This window comes from Protopterus annectens, chromosome 5.part0, assembly GCF_019279795.1.
Source record: "Protopterus annectens isolate FY-2018-M chromosome 5.part0, PAN1.0, whole genome shotgun sequence".
NCBI classification, from domain to species: domain Eukaryota; kingdom Metazoa; phylum Chordata; order Ceratodontiformes; family Protopteridae; genus Protopterus; species Protopterus annectens.
In genome coordinates, this window is record NC_056735.1 from 49,531,628 (window position 1) to 49,551,183 (window position 19,556).

The 19,556-nt window shown below is 35.3% G+C and overlaps 1 protein-coding gene across 1 annotated transcript in view; it reads right to left on the minus strand.

The window, feature by feature from the left end:
• Nucleotides 1-19,556, minus strand: part of LOC122802482 (aquaporin-9-like) — a 117,075-nt gene that overhangs the window by 37,184 nt on the left and 60,335 nt on the right. The window contains exon 5 of the mRNA XM_044072129.1: nucleotides 4,678-4,895. Coding sequence (XP_043928064.1) covers nucleotides 4,678-4,895 — 218 coding nt within the window. The remainder of the gene's footprint in view (nucleotides 1-4,677; nucleotides 4,896-19,556) is intronic.

Sequence of the window (19,556 nt, forward strand, 5' to 3'; positions counted from 1 at the left end):
TTGGTGTCTTTCTTGTGATGGATGTCCCTTGGATCTCCATTATGTGTGAGTGCTCAATGCTGGTTTGGCCCATTATGTGCGAGTGCTCAATGCTGGTTTGGCCTAGTCTTCTATCTATCAAGGCCCACTTATCAGCTCTGCTCGTCTGTCTAACTTTCCCATTAGCTTCTAGATTTGAGGCTAGGCAACTTCTAAGCATCGTTAAAGCTATACCTCCCAGGAAGCCTGTCCCTCCTCTCGGAGATCTTAATTTTGTTTTGGTAAGACTCAGGCTCCTTTAGAGCCTGCTGCTTCAGTTTCCTTGCAGCATTGTTCCTGGAAGACTTTTTTTGTTAGCTCTTTCTGTCAGACAGGTGTCTTGAGTTGCAAGTCCTTATGGCTTTGCCCACCTTTTTTGGTGTTTCATGAGGACAGGGTGTCCTTGCATACTAATCCTTTTATGCCCAAGGTGGTCAATGACTTGTCACAGTCTATTAATTTGCCCTCGTTTTTCCCCCTCGCCACAATCTGACAGTGAGAGGATGCTGCATACCTTAGACATGCATAGACAGCCAGATTTAAATTTGGATAAGACTAAAGCCATCAGAAATCTGATCAGTTGTTTGTTTCCTTTCATCCTAGGTCTTTAAGATTGGCTGCTTCCAAGCAAACTATTTCTACTTGGATTTCAAAAGCTATTTCTTGTCGTTACACTTTTCATGGAGAGAGCCTTTCTTCTTCTGTTCAGGCTCATTCTATTAGAGCGGTGGGTTCTTCTCGTACTTTTTTCAAAGGTTCAGACACAAATTCTATTCTTGAAACAGCTAACTGGACTTTTGTGCATACCTTTGCCAAACACAAGATGGACTGTATTCTCCAGAGCTAGAGCTGGTTTTGCTAATGCCATTCTTCATGGCTTCTTTAGAAGGATCTACTGCTGATTCCTCCTCCTAAGTTTCTTCTTGAGCTTCTCATATAGTACTGAATGCTGTAGCGGTGAATGTAAGGACATAGTACAGTTGTGTAAAATCTTACAATAACGGTATATATGTCCTTGCCTTCACTGCTGCAGTATTCACTCCCTCCCTCCACCCCCCTAGTCTTTTTCCTTCCTGGATGAGCAGGTGCTCTTTGGTTTTCCTTGGACTGCTGTTTCTACTGGGGCAATCAGTTCTGAGGAAAGTACACCTGAATGTCACCTTTATGCCCTCCACTATGTGAGGAGAGTGTAGGGGGCATTCACTGTACCTTAAAGCAATGGCAGACTGGCTGGATGACGGGCTTCACGGCAGGAATCCCATATAGTAATGAATATTGCAGCAGTAAAGGCAAGGACATCTACCATTATTCAAGATTTTACACAACTGTACTTTCAGATTAAGGGGAGGGCCTTCCTAATAGGGCCTTGCAGTGCTTAATACTATGAGCAGATGAAGTCACATTTACACAGGGGGAGAGTCCGAGTTCAAAAATACATGGGACAGGGTGCAAAGAATCCAAAATAGTCACAGATCAGCTTTGCCTGGTAACTCACACAGATTTTAAACATTAACCTGCTCTTATTTTAAATGAAAATGACACTTCTAAACTCCTCTCACTATTCAGATAGAATTAATCCCCTTTCCAAAGAGTACAACGCAAATGTTTGTAACAGGCAAGACATTTTTTGTTTTAATAAAGTAAAGTTAAAACAAAACTATAGTAAATGAGAAAGACAAGGAAAATAAAAGATAAAAAAATTAGTCTCAGTTTTACTTGTTAGCACACACCACATGTGCACACACATGACAGGGAGGAAAGGCTGTTGTACAACAATTGTATAAACTCTGAGCTTTGTCAGAATGGCTGACCTGTTTTGCCATTGGAAGGTAGAGTACATTTCTACAGGTCTGTTTAAACAGACATTAGGAGTTAAAAAAATGAAGGCTGCTCAGACAGAAAAACAATTCGGTGCAAGATGGGAAGGAGACTGTGGGCTGCTGAGCTACGTGAAGGCAAACAATATAGGAAACATATCTTTTCCTGGAACAGACTTTGACTTACAGGCCTGAGTTCTGGAAATCGGCAAGGATTTTTTTTTTTTTTTTTTTTACAAAGGCACTAGGATGTAGACCATGCAAAGTATTATTTATTTTTTTTTACTTCTGCCTGCCAAGTTAAGACTGTACCGTGACCAGAGTTGATGTGGATGCTTTCCATACATAGATGACTTGTACAAAATTAAGGAAAGCAAATCTGCTGTTTGGATTCACTTAACTTAAGATAAGGACCATAGTTTTACTTTGTTTTGCAGAATCAGTCCGTTTAACAGTAAAGGTGCTGGCGAATTTTCTGCATCCAGAAGTTCTTAGGGAGACATTTTGTTTCACTGCTTTGAAGAACTGCATGAAAAAGCTGTAAATGTCAAGGTGGGTAAAAATGTGAGTCATCATGTTTTCATAGTCGCATGTTCAAAAGGCATCCAGATAGGCAACACTGGATCTTATACCCCAGTGGAGATTGACAGACATGGAAGATACTGAACTGGCACATCTTGCAGGAATCCATGGTGTTAACCACTAGCAGGAAAGTAGCACTCAGTAACTTCATTCCACCCTTTACCAGTCCTGTCTGACATTCCCTACTTTACCAATATCAACCTAAATTGTGCAAGAGAACCATAGCTGTCAAACTTCATGTCCCATCTCCTACTAGTCGTCATTCACCAACCACTACCAGTCTTTTTATATTAGTTAGGTATGGCTTATCCAAGTATTTTATGTCATTCGTCTCGACCTCTGCATTTGCCCATTTTTCTCTATGTATCCCTGCTGTACTCTATGTTTGCACTCTATCACTCCTATGTAAAGGGAGAAAAGTCATTCAGCAAATCTAGCCGATTTGCAATACTTTCAAAACTTCCTCCCTATAAATAGGGCCTCTATTACAGATTCTCATGTGCTCTACTGCATCTCGAAAATGTGCATTTCCCATCACATGCCTGAACACCTCACTCATCCTTCAACGGTCACCTTGGCTTGCTGGGCATCTTGCCACCTTTTTCCTATACCTTTCTCACCTTTGCTGAAGCCTGTGAAGATCTACTGTTTCTCTCTCTCTCTAGCAATGTTTTCTATTCTCAGTGCTTTTTCTAACTGCTAGGCTACTACTCTCTATGTAGCCAAGTAAAAGCCCTTGTAAACAAAAAAAAAAAAAAAAAAAAAAAAAAATGCTCCCTAAACGGATGCTCTTCCACTAAAGCCAGTTCCTAAACTCAATTGTTTTAGTATTTCTTTTTCTCAAAAACATTAAACTTGAGCAGGTTTCCAGCACCAAGTTGCTTGATGTAATAACCGATACATAAGTGAAGATCAAACTTAAGCTTAATACCAAAGACTGAAAAAAAAAGACAGAGCTCTATACAGAGCCAAGCGATTTCTCACTGGCCTAGTTGTAAATCTACTGCACATGCTTCACTCCTACTAGCACTCCTACATACTGGGCCTACACAACAGTCTGCTAGGAAAAGTCAATCAATTCTACAATAAAATTTGCCAAATTCAATTCAGTGCAGCCACAACTGGGTTCTGTTGCTGGCTTTCAGCACATCTGTCATTTACCATTCTGTTGGTCTTAGTTTTCTCCACATTAACGCATATTGTTGTGGGTGTTTCTGTAAAGGGGTTTTCAAGTCAGAAAGACAAGAACCAAACCCTATTTTATTTTCATCCACTATTGAAGCATAGATTAGTAGCCATTTAAATCAGGCATTAAATTACTTGGCCTGTAAAGTAACAGCTTGGCCTCCGATTTGGGGGAACTAAAAATACTTCAGTCTAGGAGATTTAATTTTTGAGGCTGTGACTTTACCTTTTCATGTCTGTGGAAAAATGTGCAAATATCAGAAAAGTTCCAAGGTGGCAGACCTGTAGAAGGCTGTATTTTCATTTACTAAAGAAAGACCAGGGTAAAAACTAGATTGCTACCACTTATGAGACAGTGGCATCTAGAAGTAGCTTAGTTATTTAAAACATATAAAACTTATGGCAACTGTAAGTTAGTTGTAAAATAGTTTATTTTCCAGGAAGGGGGGGGGGGGGCTAGTACCCAAAAATGTCAGGAAAACTTGCAATAAATAGAAACATCTTTTGTGTTGATGAAAAGCAAAAATATTGACAGTCCTGTATGTGAATTAGGTGGTGTCCACTCCAGTACAAGCTTTCACTTGTCATTCCATCAGACTGCTAACCATGAAGCAATATTTGTACTGCAGACCTATCTAGCTTTGTAATTCACTTTAGAGGATGCAGTGTTGACGGGGATGAACGTAATGGAGTATGGTCACTGGATATGAGCTATCGGATCCATCAATCCATCACCCTGGAATAGATCTCCCAGCCCTGCATCTTTGCTTTTGCAGGACAGCCTGAGGCAAAGCGTCTTGGACATTAATCAATCCAAGAAAGAGTGAGAACAGTTGTGTGGGACCACATTATCCTAACTGCTGCAACGTTAGCTGAAAACCCAAGTCTACTGATGAAGAAAAATAATACATTGTGTACTGGTCACAGTACAAATATGCTACCCTAACCATTTTCATTAATTTTCAGTTATGGAATTTATTGTAGATACCACTTCTCCAAATCATATCAGATTTCCTTAAAGTAACTAGCTGCAAATGAGACTTAAAACATTCTGTTTTATTACAGCTATACTTACTCAAAAACCTCAAAGCCCCAACCAGCGATTGCTGTAAAAGCCCTTGGTGCCAGGTCTCGAGCAGGGTTGATGGGATAGCCACAGTTTAAGCCCATAGACATACCCACTAATTGTACAATCACACCAATCAGAAATGGCTGTAATCCCTTGGGAGCAGGACAGTTCTGTTCATCAGTGATAGCCAGGATACAGGCCAATAAGGCAGCTGTTGCAATGACCTAAAATGGAAAACACAACTTATTAAAACATAAGGAATGAAAGAGTCAGTTAAATGTTGCACACATAATGAACTGCATTCAGTTAAACATGCAATACAGTTGTGCTAAATTGCTTTATGTTATGTTTCTGTGGCAATTCTGACACTAGTTTTGCATATAGCAACTGCTGGTAAAAGAAAAACAATACAGTCTAACATTTCTAGTAATATGCTAACTCTTGCACTTGAGCACCATACAAGAGATCTTGCCTGCTCAAGTCCTAGCAGAGATCCTCTTTCCACCAGATGGCTTTACACAGCTGTGGAAACTAGCTCTCTTTCATGTGTGGTAAAAACTCAGATTTAGGACATCCAGCAACTCGGGGACAGCAATGTAGGACATCCAGCTATGCAGGGACAACAATTTACGACATCCAGCTATGCAGGGACAACTTGATCTGGTGTTCCGTTGTCTGGAGATGGAAACATCCATCACGACATTAAAGTTTCCACTCCTGAAGCCACATATGGAGCTCATTTGTGATTTTAATGCAGTTTGCACATGTCCTAGCTTTTGCTGCATTTTGCATAGAAAGATTGCTCAATAGTGTTCTCTCTTCATAGAGAGCATCCCACAGGGAAAAAGGGAACAGAGCTGGCCATAGTGCAACTGGAAATAGTTGCATACAGCTTCATTTTTTTCAATTTTCTTGTAGAAAAGTTACATGAGAAAAAGTGAAGGTCAACCATTACTGTTTCTCATGTCTACAGACAGTCAGCCCTTCCATTTCCTGTTTCCATTTATGCTGCATGGGTAAGGACTGGCTATGGGAGGCTGCCATCCAGGCAGCATGGGTTTTTCAATGCCCTGTTTCCCTCACTGTAGTAGTCCTCACAAATGAAGTCTATTGAAGCAGATTTCTTGTGGTATATGTGCTTACACCTTTGCTCCAGTGCCAGATACAAGCACCGTTTGATAGCCACTCCTTCCAGATACTTGTGCCACATTTGCTGGAACACTTGTATGCAAGTCTTACAGGGAATGGAGTTGCCATGCTTACTCAATGGACTGGTGAGTCAAAGTTGGTTACTCATTCTCAGCAGGGCCCACTACATCTGCAGTACCCTGGTTGGAAATTGTCTCATCTGGGTCACAGAGGCAACACAGGCATGTACTATCATCTTGCAACTATAAATGTACCTCCCTAGGACTGTGTCCTGCAGTACTTGCCAAATAGGATGAATACTTTAATCATTATCAAATCTAACTGGTAAAAAGTCACTACCCATTTCCATTGCATAGCTAGACTTCCAGTTTAAAGACTCCCATCTTATGAATGGAATCACCAAAAGGACAAATCCTCAGGCAGCAAAGCCAACAAGACGGCATCTGTACAATCAGAATCTGAGAAAGAACCTGGACTATATTAAGTACCTCTTGGACCTCAAGAGTCTGATGAATCTGAGCATCCTAAGGAGAAGACCTCCTCCTTTTACCAGGGGGAATCCCTGATGCAGAACCTTTTTCCAAGGTCTGGCTACCTGAATTTCGAGCTAGTCTAAAAGTTCCTTATAAGAGACTTGGAGAAATTGAAATGGAGACCTACTCAGCTATGGCTGGGCAAAGAGCAAACTAATGGGCAGCCGATGGACGACTGCTAGGTTTTAGTGTCTTCAGTCTCAACCTTGACATGTGGTCTGACAAAGACCTCAGGATGAGGATGGGTAGCCATGACCTGTATAGGATTCCTTTCAACTTATGCCCCAAAATGGGTGTGAAATAATGTAAGAGTTACAGTTAAAGTCAAAGTAATTCAGGCTCAATATATACACAATTGTTTGATAACCGTTGTTTGTTTGTGTCTTTCGGCTTTTCCTGGTTAGGGGTCGCCACAACGGAACTCCAGTCCGCTATTGATTGGTAGTTGATTTTTACGTGCCGAGTTACCAGCCCTGACACACAACCTTCAACGAAGGTACACCCATTCACGCATGTCTCCACGCAGAAGACGCTCTAGCTGAGAATCAAACCGGATACCGTCTTACTGTGAGGCGACAACGCTATCGCAGCACCACCACCATTGTAGAAACCAAAATTCTTTCCTGTTTGCCCATAGTGGTCCTTAAAGCAAAGCAATTAATGAAATATGCTTCAAGGACAGCAACTTTATGGTGGTTCTATTTGCAGCAATCCTCAGTTGGTTTAACGCTAACCACAACCTCATCAAGGGTGTGTAACCATGCAACCCCTCCCCCAGACAACGTCGACCTATGGTCTTGGTTCTTCAGTCCTCAGTTGGTTTAATGCTAACCACAACCTTATCAAGGGTGTGTTACCATGCAACCCCCCCCCCCCCAGACGTCGCCCTATGGTCTTGGTTCTTGGCGCAAACCACAGCTAATGATTTTCAGCCTAGTTAGTTAATTTCCTTCCTTTGTAGGCAGTCTAAACTACCCATTTTTCAAATGCTGGTCATTCAGTATCAGATTACTTGGAAAGGGACTCTGGTTACCCTGAGCAAGTGAACATCTGGCTAATCAGCTTCTTCTACAGGCTTCATGACCCAACGCACATCTTTAGTGTACCCGTTATGTTCTGGAGAAGGTCATGTTCCTATAACTTTGCCTGCCCCACCTGTTTTGGTCCAAGCAGTATAGTGTTGTGTTTATGGCTGCATTCAGTTTGAAGAATTATGCTTAATCATTCTATGTTGGAGGTCAGTCCAAGATGGACTTATTCACAGAGTTTTACATTCTGCAGACTTGTTACTGGTGGATTTATGTTAGACCCATCCCACCTGTTTGCCAAATATATATTGGTACAAACTTATCCAGTCATAAAAAATTATGCTCTTTAAGGCCAGGTCCCCTATTTGGCCATTTTTAGCCTTTTATAGAGATCTTTTTCCTCCCTTTATTGGGCTCCCCACATGCACAGGGTTGTGTTTCATTACTAGGGCATTTTTAGGGACTTTGTGGTTGGGTTTTTCCCTTTCGGTTGCAGAGGTATCTGGTACTAGATTTTTGCATGCATTGAGCTGGTAGTCCACACATCTTGGGGTTAGTAGATACTGGGACAGGTTCTTATCTACCTTGGTGGTGCTGTACCCTGCAAGTTAGATAATCTTCACTCCCTAAGCAGAGCTTGTGGTCCTTTAATATTGGTTAGGGATATGATCTTCAGGAGAATTTGGAATAAGCTGAATATTTGCTCAGGTGTACAGAGCAAGTCCGAGACAAAGACTAGATTGGAGGATATCCTCAGGTCTCTGTAGTACCTACAACCCATAGCCAGTACAGAACTGGCAGTGGTCATTTTATTTTCATCAATATGCAAGTTACTCCAGATGAAGTTGCAAGTTCCAATACCTTATGCCCTTTTTGCACATAGTGAATTGCAAATGCATCTGCCCAAGGGTATTTCAGCACTTCTGCAAGATTTCAAATCATCAGCTTAGTGAATGGATGTTCTTATTTGGTGACTAATATCAGAGCTGATGATGAGGCAAATTAAGTTACTAGAACTTTGTTCTAAAAATTTTCAACTTCACTCAGGAAGTAACCACTGCTGTCCATATTCCGGACACTAACTGGGTCTGCATAGCTCTCAACCAATCAGGGACAAATTTTAACAGAATCAGGGACAAATACAGAAATATTCAGGGACACTTAAATATTAGTACTATTAACTTGAAGCATTGACAGAACATGAAAATATACAGTTTCTATAACTAATTATTGGTATTATTTGTCAAGTATAATAATTCAGCACACATTTTCCAAAAGTCTGCAATTTTAGGAGAGATTGACAGTTAAAATTAGAGTCAAAATCAGGGACATCCTTAAAAATCAAGGACAGTTGAGAAGTATGTGTAAACCAATGAGACTGTGAAATCTGTTGGTTTGATTGCCTAGTTGCTTTTCTAATGCGTTTTTTTGCACAGCTACATTATTTTGATACTCTGCAGTTTCACTGTGGAGGAAAATTAATAGTGGTTCCGATACCTACAATCGATCCTAGTAGTGAGGAGGGGTGTTCCAGTGCAGACTGAAGTTTTCCAGTTACAGCCTGTAATAATAAATGTATATTACCTCTGACATCTGCAGCATGACAGGGGTCCTGCTCTGGTAAACAAAGTAATGCAAACAAAGTAATGCAAACAGTGGTTGCTGGAATAAAGGATTCACCTGTCCGAGTGCAAGATGATGTGGATTTACTGTCAAATGCTTACTTGTTTGCGGGAGATTTCCTTGCTAGAAATTAGCCAAAAATCAATCATCCAGCAGCACCCCAAATGGTGGACAGACTATAAATGCAGTCTGTATTACTGCATGTTTTTTTTTTTACTTTTTTCCAACATGCTTCAAGTGGCTACATCACACTGCAGTAATCAGACAGCCTTTCACCCAGGATATATGCATATTGTTGCAGTATACACATGGACAAGTCCTGAAATTTGCTGGTCCAAGTTAAGTTCTCATCTTTGTGAACAACCTACTGCGAGATGGGTTCTGGTCCTACAATCTTCACCCTGGATTGTTTTCATTTGTATTAACAGAGGGCTCAGCAACTCCCAATCAAGAAAATATGAAGGGAGAATTGGAAAAAAAGTTCTGGATTTAAATATTTTAGTTGTCTGTATTCCATCTTGTTTCAAGATGCATTCCGATTTTGCGATGCATTCTTATAAATAAAATATTTTAGTTGTCTGTATTCCATCTTGTTTCAAGATGCATTCCGATTTTGCGATGCATTCTTATAAATAAAATTAATCAGAATACATCCAAAAAAGTACATATTTGAGTATCTATTTCTTGCCAACATGAATTGTGCCAGCATAGAAAGATCCAGCTGAGAAATATGGGAAGACAAATAAGGAGTCTGTTCACCATATTGTCCCTTTTGCCCAAATAAAGAAGCAAGAGATCCTTCATATATTCTGGAGCTGTAAAACAGTATATAAGCTATAGTGTTCACTTAGAATTCTGTTAGAGAAATCAGGACACTCAAAATGTATGCTCTCATGGCAAACAGCTATACTCTATTTAAGGGTAATAATTAAGTTATCTAAACATATCACAATAACACTTTGCACTCTGATGAAAGCTTATATAGCACAAAAACTGGATTGATAGATCAAAATTAACCTGGTTAGAATACAGAAGTGTAGCAAAAAAACACATATTAGCCAAAAAACTATACACAAAAAGTCAGAGAAATCAAATATATATATCAAGAATACTGTAAAACAGGGGGGGGGCGGAGCCTAATGCCTAACTGATAGCAGCAAGTTTTTGAGCTCCTTATATTTATACTAGAAATAACAGGAAAATCTTATTATAACTAAGTAATTTTTGATAAATCTTATATGTGAAACTATTAACAATAGAATTACCAACTTTGGAGAAGAAATTCCGAAATTTTCCTGTCAAAAAAACCTGAAGACTAACAAAGCTGTCTAGTAATGAGTAACTCTAAGAATTCTCACTCAGACTCTTCTCTGAAGAAAGAAATCCAACTGATATCAACTACTCTTCAAGACTTATCTCTGAAGATGGACAGGTTTACTGAAAACCTAGAAAACCTTAAAGATAGTTGCCAAAAACAAACTGAAGTCTTTAAGGAAATTCTGCAGCAGCAACAATTAAAAATAACTGACATTGAGTCATCTCTAAATGATATTGATGGAAGGCTAAAAGAAGAAGAGCTTCATAGTGAATTTCTATTACAACAGAATACTTGGCTAATAAATAAAATAGATGATATGGAGAATAGGGAAAGAAGAACAAACATAAGAATTTTTGGAGTCCCGGAGAAGACCGAGGGGGAAGACATCATTTCATTCTTGAATTCATGGCTACCTGAAATCTTAGGGCTGAAAGAAGGCTTGTCATATGGAATCGAAAGAGCACACAGAGCCATCGGAAAACCACTTTCTGCCTCAACTAAATCTTTTCCAAGATCTATAGTGGTTAAATTTCTGTCATTTATGGACAAAGAACTGATATTGAGAACTGCATGGAGGAAAAACCCAGTCATTTACAAGCTATCCCAAATAAGATTTGATAATGACTATTCACCAAGACTCTTGGAACTAAGAAAGAAAACATGGCCCTTAGTGAAATTCTTAAAACAAAACAAAATAAAGGCACAGCTTGCATATCCTGCCAAAATTAGAATTCAGCATAGTAATGACATGAGATCATTCAACACCATTGAAGAAGCCACTTCCTTCATTAAACAACAATATAATCCTACTACCAGATGAAATGGACTGGTCAAATTCAACCTCCTTAAAGAGAACCTCGGGAAAAAACACTTGGACTGATGAGGAAAAAAAAACAAAAAACTGATGTTAAGAACATTGATGAATCAATTTCTCTCAAAGCATTAACTAAGGTATGATTCTTATACATAGCCTTAATTTCATTACACTTCAGTCACATAATTAGTTTTCTCTTTATTTAGGAAGTATCATAATCTGTATGTTAACATATTAATATGGTAGTGGTTTGATAGAATCTTCAGATGCTAGAGTTGTGTGTTTTTTTTTGTTTGTTTCAGCTTTCTTTAAACTCTCACAAGAGTATTAGCATTTAAATGAAAGGCCACTATTATTATAAAGTTATTAACATATTGATTAATAGTTACTGTGCAAAATTTTATTAAATTAAATCCAATTCTTTATAGTCTGTTTAAAAAAAGGGCATTCCTTGAATATTTCTTCAGGAATATGTGAGAGCGTTGTTTAGAGTAAGAAGGAAGGGAATGGTAAGAAAAAAAAAAAAAAAAAGGCAGAAAATCGCCTTCTAGCGTTTCAACATTCTAATTGACAGTTGGAGACTATTATTGCTTCATAGTATACCCTCGAGCTTTCTAGTCAGTTTTTTTACCTCATATCTTCACTAACATAGCCCAGCATTACATTAAAAGTTAAGAAACATGTCTATAAGCTGAGGCTTGTAGAACACTGCATTAGTTTTGCGAGTGGTGCACTTTTGCAGAGTCTTTTTTTGTCAGTTAGAACATTCAATGAAAATACTAACTGTGACCTGACTTCTTAGCCCCTTTATGTTTTAATCTGTTCTCCAGAAGCTGAGTAGTTCAAGAATTGAGTAGATTTTAGCAAAAGTACGAACAGGTAAATGTATAACATATAAAGAAAAGTATGCTACACATGTTTAAAATAAAGGGGAAAAAAATATATATATATATATATATATATATATATATATATATATATATATATATATATATATATATATAAATAAAAAAGCCCATTTAGTTACTTTCTTCTTGTTGGGAAATACCAAAAGTGTGGCAGTGTAGTTAACTAATGCAAGCAAATACATAAATTCAGTTTTCAACTGCGCTATGTCTGTTAAAAGTGAGATAAAATCCCAACTAATCATTGTAGTGGAGCTGCCAGATTGTATCCATGATTAGTTACTGACTGTAGCTCAGGGTTTGATTTTGATAGCTCCCATTTTCTTACTGTGTGACTCTGAACTTCTTATTTAGACTGTGTTTGGGTCATCCATGTAAAAGGGCATTTTAGGTCAGGTAAGCTTACCCACTTATCAATTAAAAAATGCCTATAAATGCAGTACCTGACAGGAATGATACATGCATACTTCTGCATATTCCGCTTTTAGATGCCTACAAGCATCCGAATGCAGTAATGAACAGTTGGTAGTATATCACCTCTTTACCTGTTTTTTTTTGTCTCTCATATGGGTAATTTAATTTCCTTTACAGCTTAATAACCTAGAGCAAGCTAATTGATGAGAGTTTTATCAGTTTTGGCAGTTAGTGCTAATTTTAGCAATGACTGAATTTGCTTTGTTTGTAACCTATACTGCAAGTATTTAGTAAATAGTGTTAGTATCGTGAGCTGTATAATGGACTAGCATTAACCTGCAGCAATGTGGAACTGACTTTGTTATTTTGGTATTTTGGCGAAATTTCACTTACACGGACCTTAAAATTGAATTAGTAAAACACCAATAATATAAAATAAAGCTATAATCAAAACATCCTGCAATTGGGAAACATGTCTATTTACGTAACAATATTTGCTATGTGCATTCTCTGCAGTTATAAGTGCAGTGCTAACTTCTATGTATAAATTGTATTATTTTTGAAGATAAGCACAATCTGCTCTATTTACCCTTCACCTTAACAGTTAATGGGTACACCACTATGCCATAAATGCTCACGGTGAATCTCAATGATACAGTAACATCAACAGTTTTTTTTTTTTCCCTTTTATGTCACAGATGGGGAAAAAACAGGAAAGGAAATATGGTAGGGTCAAATGTAATTTATGTGCACACTATACATTTTTTGGGAGACACTATGACACATCCATGAGCTGCTCTTATAAAGTTTTAGAGAAATGTTTACATAAACAGTACACTATGTATGTATTTGGGTCTCTCCTCATTTGTTGAACTTGTGTTTTGTTGGGTGTTAGTTGGTTGAGATTGACTTCTTGAAAGTATGAGATTTGGTTTTCATTTATTGGAAACAGTAACAGTGTTATATATGGTGTGGGATGGTAATGTGCAAGTCTATAGTAATAACGTACCTCCTCACACCATACCTGATAGAAGTGTTAGCAGAACTTATACTAGGTATAGTAATAAGCAGGATATAGTCAACCACTACACAGCATTTTAGATTTAACGGCACTTCAGTAATGATCAGTAAATCTATGCTTGTCTCACTGCAAGGCAATATTGGAGTTGATGTATATAATTACTTTAGTTTTATACAAATTACTAGGGAATATAAGCAGCTTTAAAATAGTAGGTTTATTAGTGTTTAGTTATTTAACGGGTTTAGGGGTCGAGGTGCTTTTACCCTCAGCGTAATGTTCTTGACTGTTTTGATATTGGATTGGACATGGGTTTGGTAAATGAGGTGAGACCCATGTATTTATGTATTCATGGATTCTTTGTGACATGCACATGTTATTTCAAATCATTAACTGTATTAAGATGTGTTACAACAAGTATTGAACAATCTTGAGTCCTGTTACTGAATATTCAACAACCCCAAGTCTGAAATGTTGTGTACTCCCATCACACTCCTAAGAAACTTCATAAATAATATAGTTAAATGATATAGGTACTCTTCACTAATTGCTGTAAGATTTAGTGATAAGAATTAAGAATATTCATTCACAATATTCACGCATCTTTTGATGGGCCACTTAATCTACTAATAAGGTTAATAAGGTCAGTAAATAGGCATCTTCCAGCAGTAACAAGGTACCAACCCTTTCAAGAGTGCTCACACAAATTCTCAATTATATTGCACACATTTTAGGTAACCCATTAAGATTATTTAATATTTATGTGTGTTTATATGTGAAAATGTTTTGGTGTAGATATAGGAGTATATTTATACATATGTACACAGAGAGGCTATATAGAATTTACTTAGAATAGTAACTAAGGAAGAATTAAAAAAGAGGACTAGTCCTTATAAGATAGTAATACTATCTGTCACACTAATAACCTGTTTTAAATGTGAAGTTCAACAAAATAAATGCAAATATAATCTAAATGTATATATTATTATGCATTTTATCTCTGTTAAGAGAAGGTCAACCGACATACTTCATGTAACATAACCACATTTATGGAGGGAAGATAAGCTGAAATATTTACTTCAGCTGTAATAGACATCTACTTAGAACATTCATTAAAAAAGTAACATTAACTCTAGTATAAGTACAAACTTTTAGTAAAAGATTAATTACTTTATTGAGTCGATTTATCAAGGAACATAGTACTAATGCATGATACACTCTTTCATCAAATATTAATATTTTAAGATATCTTCAGGATCCAATTAATGGAGCTCAACTTTGAATATCCTTTTCCATGCGATTGTCGACGTTGAGGGAAAATCTGTTTGATCTTATCAGATCAATCAGATTAGAAGTGCTGTGCACTTCATGTTTGTGGAACTATGTAGTAAAGTTATTTTTCAGTCAATTAAAGTATGTTGTTACAATATTTTTCACTTTTTATTTTTTGCAGTGGCCCAAACTGAAACATTTGTTAAACTATCAAAGAAACAGTTTTGTTCATTTCAGTGTTCTTCTTAGAGAAAAGAGGGAAAATTAACATATATGTTTTCACAGGTCCTCATAAATATTAGTTCTTTACCAATGTATTCTTTTAAAATTATAATATAATATCCTATAGAAATGACAGACATAACATTGTTGTCTTTAAATGTCAATGGCTTAAATAATACTATAAAAGATCAAATTTACTACGATATCTAAAATTACAGAGAGCGCAAGTTATATTTCTACAGGAATCCCACTTTAAAACTGATGACAACTTCACCTGGATACCTAATAACCACTTAATTCTCTCTCACTCCTCATATAAAAAAAAACTAGGGGAGCTTTAATTTTATGGAAGAAAAGTGTAACTAACCCACAAATTATTTACAACTATGAGGATAAAGAAGGGTTACTTTCAATTGTAATAATAAAATTTCAGAATAGAATTTGGACACTGGTAAATGTGTATTGGATTCCTGGAATAGGACTATCTACAGTTAAAAAGCAGATGGAGCTAATTAATAGGGTATATAAAGGTATTCTAATAGTAGGAGGAGACTTTAACTGTATTCTAGATAGTTCTGAGACAACCAACAAGAGGAACCTACGTCTCTCTTCCACAGGTAAATACCTTAAGAAATGGACAGAAAACTTAAAATTAATTGATTCATTTAGTTTCAAAGAATCTAACTCATTATTATACTCACATAGTGATTATCGTTTTAATACTAAAACAAGAATAGATAAAATTTTTATATCCCCAGACTTAAATAGGAAGATAATAAAATTTTCTATCATCCCATGCCCACTCTCTGATCATAATGCCCTAATCCTTAAATTACAAATAGATTTTAAAAGACTACATTTTGCCTCAAGAATACCAACTTACATCACTAAATTAAAACAATTTAAACCATGGCTAGACTCAGAAATTCAATATTTTTTAGAAATAAATTCTACTGATCTAAAGAAAATAATAATATGGGACACTCTAAAGGCCTTCTTATATGGTAGGATCATATCTTGGTTTAAAAACAAAACAAAAGAATGGGAATCAGAATTGCACAGTATCCAAAAACAAATAACAGAAATTAATACAAATACTTCTGACGTAAAGAATTCCCAGGTAATAAAAAAAAAAAAAAGAAATTGAAGATTTAAATAAAAAATATAATGAAATTTTAACTCATAAGACTAATTTGGCTTTGGAAAAACTAAAATTTAGTTCACTCTCAACATCTCCAAAACACTTACATAACTTAGCAATGAGAATAAAGAAGCAAAATATAGAAAATAATATTACAAATATTATACATGAAGGAAAAGGTAATAAAAAAGTATCAGACATAAATGATATCCTAGAAGCTTTTAAATTTCATTATACTAATCATTTTGGAAACAATAAAGACAATACTATTTTAATAGAGTCAAAAATTATCAAACCTATAATAAATAGATTACCTGAAAAATTAAAAATTGATATTGAAAAACGCATTTCCCTCAAGGAAATAAATGACAAAATTAAGGAGAGTAAAATAATAAAGCCCCAGGAATAGATGGAATAATAATGGAATTATACAAGATATTCCCAAATTCTGCAATTTCTTTACTTCATAAGTCTCTAAATGAAATTCAAGCTCAAAACATAATTCCACCTTCCTGGCGATATTCATTAATTACTCCAATAAAAAAGAGAACAAGGACCCTCCCATTGTAGCTCTTATAGACCGATTTCTCTACTTAATAACGATTACAAATTGTTTATGTCTATATTAGTCAATAGAATTAAAAATCCTTGACTCAAATCATAAATGAGGACCAAACAGGCTTCATCTATGGCAGACATGCTTATGACAATATACAAAGAATCCTAACCATTATTGAAATATTAAATAGAGATAATATAGAGGCTCTCATAATCACGCTAGATATAGAAAAAGCATTTGATTCAGTGAATTGGGACTACTTATTTAGAATTCTAGAACTTTTGAGTTTCCTCTAAATTTTATTAATATGATAAAGAATATATATAAAGATAATTTGGCCTATGTAAAATTAGGTCCATTTACATCAGAAGCTTTCAAAATAACTAAAGGCACTAAACAAGGTTGTCCTATGTCTCCCATTCTTTTGCCTTATCAATAGAGCTATTTGCAATTACAATACGCAGTGACTCAAAAATTGAAGGCTTAAGTATTCATAATAAATTTAACTCCAAGGTTATGTTGTTTGCCGATGATATACTACTAACTTTATCACCAAATAATGAATCTCTTCATGAACTAGAAATGCAAGTGGAAAATTTTTTTCTAAGTTCTGGCCTTTGTTTTAATAAATCTAAATCAAAACATATTTTATTTAACAGAAAGGGGGACTTTCACTTGAGTAGATATCATATACTTGGAGAAAAAGTCTCTACTTTAGAATATCTAGGAATTATTATATCTGATAAAATAGATACTACTCTGACACTAAACTATAATAAAATTTTAAACTCAATTAGAACACGTACGGAAAATTGGAATAAATTGATTCTAAAATTTGAGGACAGATTGCAGCTAATAAAAATGATTCTTCTACCACAAATAAATTATATAGCACTAGCAATACCTATAATTCCAAATAAAAAATTCTGAAAGAAATTAGCAAAAGCCTATTATGTTTTCTTTGGTATCCAAAAAGGAATAGAATTGCTTTTTCTCATCACATTAGACCATGGGAATTAGGGGGAATTAATTTTCCAGATATAGAGACGTATATCAAAGCCTCCATTTTTAAACTAGTTTTAAACTGGGTAAATCCAAATTTCTCTTCTGCTTGGAAATCTCTGCATATGATTATTTTTTTAAATGAAAACAAAATAATAAATAATACATCACACTATATTCACAAAAATAGATTTTGGCATATATTATGCATTAATCTTCAAAATAACATAACAAAACCTACTAATCTATCATATTTGAATAATATTTATAATTTATTCAGATCCTTTATAAACTCAAATCCTGACATAAAAGTATGGTTTGAACTGTTATTACCATTTAATACATCAAAGAAATTTAAAAAGAAAATTCATGATAACACCCTCATTAATTGGGAATCTAATAATCTCATATGTTGGGCCCAATGCATAAATAATCTTAAAACATTAACTAGTCAACAAGTTACAAATGAATTTAATATAATAAATGTAGACAGAGTAAGTCTCCAGAAAATTTTATTCTACTCTAAAAATTTATGCAAAATTATTAATGATTCGTCCTTCAAGTCTAAGCCAAAACTTATAAACTATATTCAAGAACTGATTTATGATAACCATAACTGGCCAAATTCAACATCTAAACTATACAAGATTTTAATAGTCTACAAGGCTAAAATAGATCAAAGCACTTGGAATTTTATATCTAGAGGTTTATCAACAAATCTGTTAAACGATTGTAAAACTAATCTTCTATACTCCATTAAACTAACTTCTAATACACAAACATGGCGAATCTTCACTTGGAAATTTTTGCATAGAGCCTTTTATACTCCAAATAAAATAGCTAAATTCAACTCAAATCAAAATGTTATTTGTTGGAGATGCTCTTTAAGCTGTGAAGCGGATTGGTTTCATATATTTTATGATTGTATTACAACGTTTTGGGAGAAAATTGGCAATTTTCTTCAAGCTATTTATAATGATAAATTTGTTTTAACAAAGTCTTTAATTTTTTTGAATATAGATGAATTAGTAGTTATGAATAAAAGAGATCAATATCTTTTATGTACTATTCTGGCGGTTGCCAGAAAGTGTATCACAAGGAAATGGAAATCTGCAACTCCTCCGTGTTTTGAAGACTTTATATTTCTACTTAAGGAGACTGCACAAAAGGAGATAAAAGTCAAGGAAGAAAGAATGTTCCCCAGAAAATGGTCAGACAACCCCTGGAATAAAATACTTACACTCATAGAAGTAATGCAACTAGACACAAGCTCCATCATATGAGTTCAAAGAGATATAGACTTTTGTGGACTTTTTTTTTTTTTTTTTCTCTTCTTCTTCTCTGGATTTTTTATTAATTATTATTGTACTGTTTCTCCTTTGGGTCACTTGTAAATATTGTAAATAATGTTTTTGTTCCTTTGATTATTATTGAATTGTAATCTAATTTTACTGTTTTTTTTTTTTCTTTTCAAAAAACAAAATAAAAATTTGTTGAGTAAAAAAAAAAAAAAAAAAAAAAGAGTACTGTAAAACATTAATTGAAATACTCTTAATAGTCTGGTATAGTCTGTGTATTTTAAGGATAGCAAAATTAGTGCTGGAATCAAACCTGCTACTAAATGTACTGCAATACATTAATTGATATCTTGTCATGAATAGTATGTTAATATTATGTACATAAGAAATGTAAGCACACCACTCTGTTGAGATTAGCAACCAAAATAAGTAAGGTGACATATGTATACAAGTTTTTTTTTTTAAGCAGAATAGAATGTTATCATATTATAGGTTGATGTTATGCATATATTATAACTCACAGTAGTAAAGTTGGTATAATAAATATGCCATATGAAAAACATTTAGACAAACAACTTAATCAGTGTGA